Here is a 13,023-nt window from a genome sequence, read left to right on the forward strand (position 1 = left end):
TGGAAGGTTTTTAGCACAGCTCAAGATGTATTTTCATGCTTTAGTCTTATCAGATTCAGTTTGTACTTGGTTCTTGCCTATAGCTCTTTTTGGCTTAGGCTTTATTAATAATATACCTTTCGTTTTCAAAAAAAAATATATATATAGACTAGAAATAGTACCCGTGCGTTGCACGGGTTTATTTACACTATTTTTTTTAATATAGTATAAAAATTATTACAGTGTAATTAAATTTCTTTTGTATTAGTATTAAATTAATTTTAAAAACTTTGGTTGTAATATATTTTATTGATTTGGGTTCTCTGTTTTTAGGTTTATTATTGTGGTTTCAATTGTAGAGGTGCTGATTTATCATATATCCGGTTGTAAACATTGATACTCAATTATTGTCCCCATGTGTTATTTTATTTTTCAATCATAACTAATCTTTAAAAACCAATTTAATTATTTGAAAAATCCTTAAGTGAATTTAAAATATTTTAAATTAAATAATAAGGTTTTAATATAAGTTATAATAACATATTTTTTTATACTTTTTTATCAACAATAAAATAATTTTAACTTTTTTTTGAACTTGAAATAATTTTAACTTAAAAATTATAATAAGTTATAATTTTAGTATCGTAAAATATTATTTAGTAAATTTAAATTTATTCAACTTTTGTTATTATTATTTTTCTCTGTTATGCTTCCTCAAGTTATTTTTACTTCTATATAATAGATCAAAAATCATATTAATTTTTTTTTCAAATAATATACACATTCGATATAGTAATAATAATATCATATAGAGACATTTTTTTAAATTTTCAACTATTTTTTCGATGTTAATTATTAATAAATATTTTTTATAAGTAATAAATAGTAATAAGTTTTATTTTTTATTTTTTTAAAATTTCTCAACTTATGATTAATAACTAATAAGATTTATAATTATTATTAACAATAATGTAAAGATTATAAACAAATTATTATTCACAATCTATTATTGTCATTAATGTAAGGTAGTCAATTTCAATTATTATTATTTTTTAAAAATTCACCTCAAGTTGTAATGAATAATTAAAATTTAAATAATTTAAATAATTCATTTTAAATAAGAGAAATTGAAAAGTTTTAAATTTTAATATTTACTTTTAAATATGAGAAATTGAAAATTTTAACAATTAATAATTAATATAATGAATAATAAAGTTCATGTAGTTTTTATTTTAGTTTTCAATTTTTTTATTTAATGTTTTTAATTCAAAATAAATTTACTATTTTTTATGTGTTTAATGTTATTTTTTCAAGTCTGCTTTACATATGTATATATATATATATATATATATAGAATTTTTTTTATTTTAAAAGTATTTTATCTGAATTAATTATTAATAAATATTATTTTGTTTTTAATTTTGATTTTTTAAATTTTTTAAATGCAAAACTCAAGTCAATTTTAACTATGAATGTTGTTATTTAATATAAGTAGTTAAATAGTTTTTTATAATACAAATTTTTTCAGTTTTTAATTTATTAAATTATTTATTTTTTAATGTATTTAATATAAAAGTATGTGAGCTTTTATGATTTAATGCATTTATTGCATGCAAAAAACACAAGTGTGCTTTACATATATATATAGATATATAGAAGATCCTTCACTTTATATTGCCAATTTATATAAGAAGATTCAAATCCATTTCTCTCTACATTAATTTCAAGAGGGTTAGAAACATGAGCTCCCTTTAGACATATTATTACTAGGTATATACCCGTGCGTTGCACGAACTTATTTTAATTTTTTTTTTGGTACATCGGAAAATATTTTTAATATTTTTAAAATCATAAAAAGTTATTTAATTAAAATAAATTTTTATTATAAATGTAATAAAAAATAGTTTTATTGAGACATTTGAAATATTAGTAAGATTTATAATACTAATCAAGTTTTGTTTACCAATTATTCTTTAACCAAAAAATAATACTTAAATTTATAATTAACATTCATTCACTTGTTTAAAACCATTTAAATACTTTTAATAAATTAATAGTTTTTTTAATGGTGGGAAATATCATTAATTAAATTTAAAATATATTAAATGAAGTAAAAAAATTATAATATAAGCTGTATTAGTATATATTTTTATGTTTTCCTATCAACAATGAAATAATCTTAACTGTTAAAATAATTTTAAAAAATTAATAGCTCCAAAATCATTTAGCTAATTTCATTTTATTCCAAATTAATTATAATATATTCATCTCTCATGATTCATCGGGTTAGTTTCAATGATATATAATAGATCAATAAATATATTTAAAGAATTTTTTAATTAATATAATGTATTGTAATTAATATTAATATCATATAATAACATTAAAATATAAAATGCTTTTCTAAACTATTATTAATAAGAAGTGTTAAATAATTCAAGAAAAGATGAACTTTTCCTCTGCTAGGGTTCCTACCCCTTCTGTTGCTCATGCGCCGTCATCAACCAAACAGGGAGGGGCGGTGGGAGACGACAGCTCTCTTCTGGAGGTCAGTCTCGCAGAGGACGATGAAGCGGATGGCAAAGATGGAGAAGAGTCGAAAAGAAGTGAGTCAATTTTTGTGGGGAGTTACACTCTGTTCGTCGATGGAATTTCAGAGGCAGTGGGATATCCCCAAATCAGAGCCCTTTTTGCTCGGATTGGGAGGCTTGGGAAGGTTTTTGTGCGGCGACATAGGAAGATCGGTCGAAGATTTCGGTTCGGGTTCGTCCATTTCCTTTCAAGGATCCATGCTGAGATGGCGGTGGCTCAACTTAATGGCACGAAGGTCGGCGGCTCTCACCTTTCCGTGACGGTGGCGAAGTTTCCACTGGCGATCATTTCAACGTTGCAGCATAATGGCTCAAAGGCCTTGGTTTCCAGTCAGAGTGGAACTCTCTCTTGTTCGCAGAAGGTGAGAGTTAAGGGGTTTGGGACATGTCTGTTGTCTGGTTCGTGGCGAGATGTAGTTCTGGGCAATCTCGGAGTGCGGCGGAGGCGTGTTTTATCGGTGGCAGAAGACTGCATGTTTCTGGCATCTTGGAGGGGTTGTGATGAGGTTGATAGGCTGCCTGTGGAATTTCTCTTCCCGGAGCTCGCCTCTGATCGGTGGTCTGTGGGAGCTCAACTTGAAGAGAATGAGGCAATTAGGATGCCGGTGGATCTTCTATTCCCCGAGTGGCGATTTGGGGCGAACAACTTGGATGGTGGTGAGGGGCTTTCTGAACAGGATGCTAAGGTCCATTGTCAGGACGTGGGTAGTGATTTTGCCATTGTGACTGAGTTGCTCCCCTCTTCCTCTTCCTTGGCTGGACTTAACTTTCTTGATGCTGCCAAAGTGTCTGAGTCGCCTTGTGAGGTGGATGGTCTTGTCTCTGTTGATTCTGCAGTAGGATCGTCGGGGATGCCAAGACGGCGAGGTCGTCCAAAAAAGGCTCGTGATGGTGCTACTACCTGTGCTTTGGTAGTTGATCCTGGGGAAGGGACCTCTAAGGGTCGTTGCCCTTTAGAGAATGATTCTCGCCCCCGAGGGAGACCTAGGAAAGGTGTGAGCTCGTCCATGGTTTTGGTGCATGTGAGGTCTTCCTCCCCAAGCTCGGGGGAGGTGGTTTTGTATTCTTCAGAGAAACAACTGGTGGTCTTTGATTCTCAGAGGGTCAAGGGTACTTTGGGTGTTATGACGCGGGCGAGAGCGGCGTTGGCCTTAGGGGTTCGATTAGGATTGTCTTATTATTGCTCTGATGAGGAGGAGGCTCTTCAAGGCACGCAACTAATATTAGCTCTCGTGGGTTTATTTAGTGGTGATTAGAGGGTTCTTGATGGATTGCTCAGGGTTCTTTTTGGTTGTTCTGTCTACCATTGTTGGCTTAGGCTTTTTTGGGTTTTATTGGTTTTTCTTTGGGGGGCTGGGTATAGTGAGCAATGATTAACTTTTTGGTGTACTAATCATCTTTTGTTATATATATAATTCTCCTTTTACTTTCAAAAAAAAGTGTTAAATAATTAGATTAAACTTTTTCCTGTTACTCAAAAAAATTCTTAAATTAAAATAAATTCTTAAATAACTTTTACATAAAATATTACTAAGTTTCATTCTAATATTTTTAATTTCCCCCCTAAGTTTATGATTAGTAAAAAGTTCTTTGTAGAAGCTTTTTTTTTACAGCAAAAGTGATAATTTATTCATAGCTTAAACTTTATGAGTACAATCCACTCATGAATCAAATGAAGAAATCCGAAGCTCCATGTCTAAAGTATGTGCCTCATTAAAACCTCTCTAGGAAAAACTCATTTGAGATAAAAACCTATAGTAGGAAAAAGAGTACAACATACTAAAGACAGCACAAAAACAATATACCAGCAAAAAATACAATCTGTTTCATTACACCCGAAGAAAGAAAAAACCATAAGACACCAAAACAGATATACTTAAGCTCTTCCTAAGCCAAGCTCATCCCGGTTTTCTTTCCCATGTGCCAACCAAAAACTCCAATTGTTCTCCTGTCTAACACCCTTCAAAAGCTCATCCAGTTACTCACAGAATATAAATAGCCATGAGACATTGCATATACATACTTGCAGCAAGCCAACGTCCCTTTGAACCATATAAGAATAACACCAAAAACCCCCACCAAATCACCAGTAACATTTGAGGAGTGTTGTAATTAATTATAATTCTCAAAGCTCTTTTATATAAAAATATTTTTTAGTTTCATTTTTATATGACTAATTTTTATTTTTATTTTTATTTATGTTTATAAATGATATTATTTAATTAGGTAGGTGAATAGTTTCTCACAATGAAATTTTTTTCAGTTTTTAATTTTCTTATTTAATTCATTTCTCTTAATATTTAAGTTTTACAAATGACATTATTTAATTAGGTAGTTGATAGTTTCTCATTATGAAATATTTTTTCAGTTTTTAATATTATTATTAAATACAGTCAATACAAAATAATGTTTTTATTGCTTAATTTATTTTCATGCAAAGATAAAAATATTTTTGTTCCTTTAAGTATTTAATGTTTAAAGCTCAAGTGAGTTTTACTTATATATACTAGATTTAATACCCGTGCGATGCACGAGTTTATTTACAATTATTTTTAACATTACAAAAAATTATTATACTTTTAAAGGAATATTAAAATCAATTTTAATTATAATTATTATAAAAATCTTGAGACAATTAGAGTTTTTTATGTGAATAAATACATACTTAAATTTAATATTTTATTTTAATAATTAGCATTGAATTATTTTTAATAACTCATTTATTTTATATATTAAAAAAATCATGTAAGTTTGAAACATATTATCAAATAAGTTATGATAATAACAACACATTTTATCAACAAAAAAGTAATTTTTATATTATAATAAGTTGTAACTTTAATCGTTCTTTTAAAAGATAATTAAATAACGTAATTTTATTTGCAGTTAGTTTCCTCCTTTTTAAGTCATTTTCACTAATATATAATAGATCAAAAAATGTATAATTTTTTTTCCAAATAATACACAAACACCTTATTGTGAAAATTTTAATTTTAAAGTTATTTTATCTAAATTTTTTATTAATAATTTATATTTTATTAATAATTAATATTTATTATCTCACTTAAGGCAAACAGATCTTAGACACCACATCTTAACCCAAAACCTTAAGGCATTAGGTGTATGGGTCATCTCACTTATAAAGTGTTCATCTATCCTCTAACCATCAAATGTGAGACTTCTTTACTCACACTTGACATCCCAACAATCTCCCCCTCAAGTGTGAGTCCATCTCAAGCGCAAACCTCCAATTACTTGCACTGCCGTTGGATCTCCATCAACGGAACACGCCGCCTAGCCACCAATGCTAGGAAGACTTTCGACACAAGGAGCCGTAACCATGGCTACACCAATCATCGGCTCTGATACCACTTGTTGGGGGAGACATGGGAGCCCATGGGCCGAGGAGCAAGACATCAAGAGATCTTGACGCCACATCTTAACCAAAAACCTTGGGGCGTTAGGTTTATGGGTCCATCTCCTTATAAACTCTCCCACTTACCTTGGCTTCTCTGATGTGAGACTTGACTCCAACATTTGATTACAACAATCTCCCCCTCAAGTGTGAGTCTCTCAACCACATCACCCATGGTCCTTCCGTTTGCAGAAGCTATCCACCTTGCACCGTCGTTCGTTGCTCAACGGAACCCGCTGCCTAGCCACACTGCTAGGAAGACTTTCGACACAAGGAGTCGTTACCATGATCCACGAACCATCGGCTCTGATACCACTTGTTGGGGGAGACAGGGGAGCCCATCGGCTGAGGAGCAAGACACCAAGAGATCTCGACGCCACATCTTAACCCAAAACTTTAAGGCATTAGGTTTATGGGTCACATCTCTTACAAAGTATTCTCCTCACCCAAACTTAACCAATGTGGGACTCCAACTCCGCACTTGAATTCGCAACAATCTCCCCCTCAAGTGCGAGTAACCACCACATTATCATGGCCCTCTCCGCGGAAGCATATCCACCCTTGCACCGCCGTTCGCTTCACTGTGTCAACGGAACCCGCCGCCTAGCCACACCGCTAGGAAGACTTTTGATACAAAGAGCCGTAACCATGGCTATACTGTAACACCCCAATTTCTCAACTGAGGAATCACATTAGTAACCTAACAAAGTCTAAGGACTATTCTGCAATCCCTAAAATCCAAGGATATTTTTTTTAAAATGAGAATGAATACCATAGGGTTGGAAACACATGATAACTTTATTTAAATAAACTGTTTCCCGATATATAGTAATAATAGTTTACAACACCATAAGGAAGGTTCAGAATAAACATGCGCACTTTAACAGTGGCGGAAGTAAGGCTTTAATAACAGAGTTCTCATATAGAAAAGGAGACTCAAACATAGTCCACAAGAAGAGAAGCAAAGCTGCTTCTCACACCTCTACTCCACCGCTTACAACTCGATCTCCAACTCAAGCAGCTAAACCTCGGCGGAAGGATCTTCATCTCGCCTAATAGCGTTAAGCGCCCAAACAACAAGTAGCAAATAGAAAGGGTTAACTCCATGCAATTATCATGTATAAAAGAGAAAATCATGCTATTCAAATTTAATTACCTATCATGGTAATTAAACTAGCAACATCACTCAACTCATATATCAACAACTCAACATAGATTAACTCAGATAATAATAACCTCAACAATGTAGCATCAAATCAGATATCAATAAACCAATAATTAAAATCCAACAACATAGGGTCAGGTGTTAGTTCCCTATAATGCAACTATATGCTGCTACCAAAATGGATCGATTAATAACGCCTCAAAAGACGGGACAGACGTGGAACGACAACCACTGGATGCCATTTAATAACGCCTCAAAAGACGGGACAGCCATGTGGAACGACAACCACTGGATGCCACTTAATAACGCCTCAAAAGACGGGACAACCATGTGGAACGACAACCACTGGATGCCACTTAATAACGCCTCAAAAGACGGGACAACCATGTGGAACGACAACCACTGGATGCCACTTTCCCTATATGTCAAGTCAGTCAATGACAATTTCCAAACCAATAATCAACTCAGAATAACAACATGTTATTCATAATTTCAACAATAATCAATGGCCGAAGCCTAGAAAACATTTAGCAGAAGCCTCAGAAACGAAAGTGTAATCAAATATATATCACAGTAAAACAAGTCAACTTCGCAATCAAATTAAACACCTTCATCTCAAACACATACAGTGAAATTAAAGCAGGCAAGACTCAAAGACACTCTATACTGAGCTACACAACACAACACAGCATTCACAGATCCATCGAAAATTAAAATTAGGGTTTGTGTTATCCTTCTCTCTCGGAAAATCAATCAAAATTAGGGTTTGTGTTATCCTTCTCTCTCGGAAAATCAATCAACAATGGAGCTCGAAAAATCAAAATCAAAATCAATGGACGTTGCTCTGGGCTTGACGAAGCATTTATTCTCAAAAGCAGATTATCAGGGGAAGAACATAGTGTTTTCCCCCTTCTCTCTCCAAGCTGCTCTTAGCGTCATGGCCGCTGGTTCAAAAGACCGTACACTCGACGAGTTACTCTCCTTCCTCCGATTTGACTCCATCGACGATCTCACCACCTTCTTCTCTCAGGTCATCTTCCCTGTGTTAATCTCCGACGCTGCTGCTGATGCTGATACTGATGGTTCACATCATCTCTGTTTTGCCAATGGAATTTGGGCCGATGATTCGCTTTCCCTTTCCCATCGTTTTAAACAACTTGTGGCCACTCATTACAAGGCCACTCTAACTGCACTTGATTTTCAGACCACCGAGGTACACAGAGAAGTGAATTCATGGATTGAAAAAGAGACTGATGGCCTTATTACACAGATTCTTCCTCCCGGGGCGGTAACCGGCTTAACCAAGCTTATCTTTGCCAATGCACTGCTCTTCAAGGCTGAGTGGAAACACATGTTTGATGGTATAACATCAACATATCGTTTTCGCCTCCTTAATGGCACCTCTGTCGTTGTTCCCTTCATGAGAACCTGGAAGCGCACGCAGTATATTACCGCTTTTGATGGTTTCCAAATCCTCCGTCTTCCTTATAAACAAGGTAGCGACACAAAACGCAGCTTCTCCATGTGCATTCTTCTTCCAGATAAAAAGGATGGACTTTCAGCTTTAGTTCAAAAGCTGTCTTCAGAACCTGCTTTCTTCAAAGACAAGATTCCTCTCCAAGAAGTGCCAGTATCTGACTTCAGGATTCCAAGATTCAAAATTTCTTTCACATTTCAAGCTTCTAATGTGCTCAAGGAGTTTGGAGTGGTTTCACCTTTCTCGCATCAGGATGCCAATTTTGGAAAAATGGTGGATGTCAATTCTCTTTCGGATAAATTGTACGTGGAAAACATATTTCACAAATCTTTCATTCAAGTAGGTGAAAAAGGCACTGAAGCAACATCGGCCACGGTTGTGAGTGGGCGGAAACGACTAGGTGGTTTCTTGGGTACATACTTCGTAGCTGACCACCCCTTCCTCTTCTTGATCAGAGAAGATTTCACCGGAACAATACTCTTCGTTGGGCAAGTGCTCAATCCTCTTGAAGGAGCACCGGTCAAGGTTAGCACTCTCAATGTCTAATTTATTAGGAATGTTTATGATATTCTTTATTATGCTGTAAGGGAATAGTTTAAAACGGTGGAGGAGGAAGGACTAATTATATTAGTGTCTGGACTGTTTTGTTCGTTACTACATTTTTTAATATCGTGCTAGTGTTACTGTTCGCATAAACATAAGTTTCTCAATTGTCACTAAATTGTTAAGAAAAATTTAATTTAATTGGAGACCACAATGTTGATCTCCTATACCAGCTAGCATAGACTTTGTAGCTGACCACCCTTTCCTCTTCTTGATCAGAAAAAAATTCCCGCACGCAAGCGTTCAATAACAACAGAGCTACGCCGGTCAAGGTTAGCAATATGAATATATGATTGCATTTTGGGATTAGGACTGTTCATGATTTTCTTTATTGTGCTGTAGCGGAATAGTTTAGAAATGACTAATTATAGTAGTGTGTGTTGAATTTTTGTTGTTGTGTAGTGTTTCAGTCTGTTCTTTTAAAGCTATTTGATTGGACAAATCTTGTTTTGCTCATTACCATACATATTTTTAGATATTGTGGTAGTGTTTTTTTTATTATATTAGGGCCTAAACCCTAAAGAAAAAGGGGATGAATCCTTTTATAAACACTGGATTGTACAAATCGAGCATCAAAGAAATATAACAGAACACAAGAAGAGTATCATAAACGCAGAGGCATAGAAAGAGAAAGCCCGTTCTTATCCTATTTGAAGTCCCATCCTTTGATGTCTTCAATCCTTTTTTGTATTGGACCTATTGGTAGCATAAGCCTAACTATGATGTAGGAAAAGTTTATGAGGATGTTTATGGTAAGTATGTTGTTGATTTTGCTTCTCAAATTCTCAATCAAACTGTTAAGACTTAAGAGTACGAGTATGTAGAAAATGTATGCTATTCAATGAAAGAATATATATATATATATATATATATATATATATCATATATATATATAAACACACAGAGAGACACACGTCCATGGAGTGTTCTTCACTCAACAAACTGACTACCATTCCCGGCAGTCCTAACTGTCATCTCTTACAACCTAACTGTGTAACTGACATCCCTTAAACTGTGTTTTGATCATGTCAAAAAATCTGTGAATGCAAATAGCAGGCCTTTGACTTAGATTTAAGCAAGATTAACCAAGTAAATCGGGTACAACCATCAACGATGGACAGAAAATATTTATGACCATCATATGTGCAAGGAGAATATGGCCCCCAAACATCACAATGGACTAAATCAAATTGTAAAGAAGACATGTTATTAGAAAGGGCAATCTTCTGAGTTTTGATAAAGAACAAACAGTACAAGAATGAGAATTATAACTAGAAGGAATTGAAAAACTCAGTTTATTGCTAAGGAGCCTCATAAGTCATAACTTTGTCTAAAAATAGTTGGCAGTATTTTTTGATTCAGAAACTATAAGAACAGCATTAGAAATAGTAGAACTGTAGAAGAAGCTATTTCAGAAGCAGTATCAAAGTAGTAGAGGCCTTTTGGCACACTACCTCTGCCAATCGTCTGAGATTGAGGATCCTGAACAAGGAAAGAATTGGACAAGTCGATTGACTGAGTAAGTAACTCACTGATATCAGGTTAATAGTAAATGATGGAATGTAAAGGACATCATAAAGAAGAAGCTTTGATCCTAATTGCACAGTTCCAATTTCTAAAACAGGCACATGCACTTTAGTTGGCAAAAGAACAAATCTATTGGTTAAAGGTGTGTGAGTGATGAAAGGTGCTAAGGTACAAGATATTTGTGAAGAAGCACCTGAGTCTAGCAACTAGTGGGAAGAAGCATGAGAGGAATAAACTGTAGAAATCATACCAAGATTAGTAGGTTCTACAGAGGAAGCAGAAAGAGAAGCCTGAGAATCTGCTGCTGAAGCATGTGAAACAATTGTTGGCATTGCTCAGGTGACAGTAGCTAACTAGCTATGTAGGTGGCTGAATATTGCAGTTCAGATTTCGCTCCTACAGGGAGAATGAGAGTACATCAAGCGACCTACTTAAGTGACGTTTTAATCTTGGCTTTTCAATTTAATCCAATGGCTAATATTGTTAGTTCTCATTTCTTACAATAACATTAGTTTTCATTTGATACGCTCAAATATATACCCTCTAACTCAAATACAACTGCATTTTGTATATCCTTATTTGTTATGTTAGAGAACCTGTGTGAAGCTTTTTTTCTTGGTAATGTTTCAACTTTTTCCTTCCTATTGTGACTGGCTTCTAATCTGTAGCATGTCATTTTCCTTTTTTTTCAGCCGTATTAGAAAATGATACGCCTTAGGTTCCACCTAAGAGGAAGCGGTCAAGTAAAGATGATTCAAATGACGACCATGGAGGAGAAATTGTGCACTGATAATTTTATATTCCTAGTACTTTTATTCTTTAAATGCTTAAAGAGCTTAAGTTATCTAAAACTGTACTAGAAGTTGTTGGTATGTTCCTTACTTAAATTATGTTGTCCGTCGTATGAATTACTAGAAACTTAAATTATGTTGTAGGTCTTATGAATTACTAGAAAATTAAATTATATATTAATTAAATATTATGAAAATGTTATCTTTTAAATTTTAGTCATTATGATGTACTTGGTTTTCATTTATGGTGAAGTGCATCATCCATGACCTATAAACCACTTTTGGTGCTTGCTGTGATACCTTAATTCATATCAACACGTGGTACCCTAAAATGATATAAAGCAATAGAAAACATACAATTCAAACTTAGAGGAAGAGGATGGAGGAATATTTAGGTTTAATATGGGTGGAGCATGAAGGAAAAAGATCTTAACATGAAAGGAATTTATATTATCTCTCTGAATTACGAGTTGAACTAAAAATTGTATTTTTCATATTGTGTATTATATAACATAAACAAGCTTTAAAAGTCTAAGTTTTTAATTCATTAAGTCGATTATTAACCTTTTTAGAATTGCAATAATAGATCCATTCGCATTTTTTCAACAAAATTATAATTTAAAATATCACATGGGGTACCATACCCAAAAGAAATTCTAGGTACCACAAAATTTACCAACACATTTTGTTTTGTTTTAGAGGTATTAAATGTTCTTAAAGCAACACGTTTTCTTTTATTATTTCTCTTTGATTTAGATTTTTTCATGTGTCATCATGTGGCGTTTTGTGTTTACTTCTCTTCATATGTATTAAATATATGCAACGTTTTAAATAAATATGATGGGAGAAATACACATAACAAGAAATTATACCCGTGCGTTGCACGGGTTTACTTACAATATTTTTTAACATTATATAAAAATTATTGTAGTTTAACTAAATTAAAATTAAATTTTTTAATTATAAATAAAAAAAATGTGTTAAGTATTTTTAATTATTGTAGAAAATTTTATGGCAGCCTGAGGTTATGTATTTGTTATTGTTATTGACATTTTGGTTGTTGCTTGTGTTTTGAGTACTCTTTTTCCTTCCTTAGGGTTTTTCTCACTTGGTTTTTCCTAGAAATGTTTTAATGATGCTCAGGCATAAGTTGTTTTAAGCACCAAAATGTTTAATGAATTGGCAAGGATGCACGGGACATTCTTGTACTGATTTAGCCCCTATTTTTCAAGAGAGGGGTGTTCTCATGTACATCTATCTTTTAATAAAAATAATTTTTTTTATAAATAATTAATATTACTCAAATTTAACTATTAGCATAGAAATCATTTTTGCAATTAAAATATTTCTTTATTTAACTATATGAAAAATAATTAATTTAATTTGAAATATTTAAATTTCGTAAGAAATGTTAAGTAATAAATGTATAATGTCAATAAATAAGTTTTAATATCATTTTTTTATATTTGTTACCT

General features: G+C 33.1%; 2 protein-coding genes across 2 annotated transcripts; both read left to right on the forward strand.

Moving 5' to 3' along the window:
* Positions 1-2,359: 2,359 nt before the first annotated feature.
* LOC130730188 (uncharacterized) lies at positions 2,360-4,013 on the forward strand. The gene has a single exon (XM_057582131.1). It carries the CDS (start codon positions 2,426-2,428, stop codon positions 3,824-3,826), a length of 1,401 nt encoding a protein of 466 aa, XP_057438114.1. The 5' UTR covers positions 2,360-2,425; the 3' UTR covers positions 3,827-4,013.
* Positions 4,014-7,829: 3,816 nt separating this feature from the next.
* On the forward strand, positions 7,830-11,745 carry LOC130730189 (serpin-ZX-like). The gene is made up of 3 exons (XM_057582132.1): positions 7,830-9,152; positions 9,450-9,502; positions 11,450-11,745. The coding sequence occupies exons 1-3, from the start codon at positions 7,953-7,955 to the stop codon at positions 11,463-11,465; spliced, it is 1,269 nt and encodes a 422-aa protein (XP_057438115.1). The 5' UTR covers positions 7,830-7,952; the 3' UTR covers positions 11,466-11,745.
* Positions 11,746-13,023: the final 1,278 nt, after the last annotated feature.

This window comes from Lotus japonicus, chromosome 1, assembly GCF_012489685.1.
Source record: "Lotus japonicus ecotype B-129 chromosome 1, LjGifu_v1.2".
NCBI lineage: Eukaryota > Viridiplantae > Streptophyta > Magnoliopsida > Fabales > Fabaceae > Lotus > Lotus japonicus.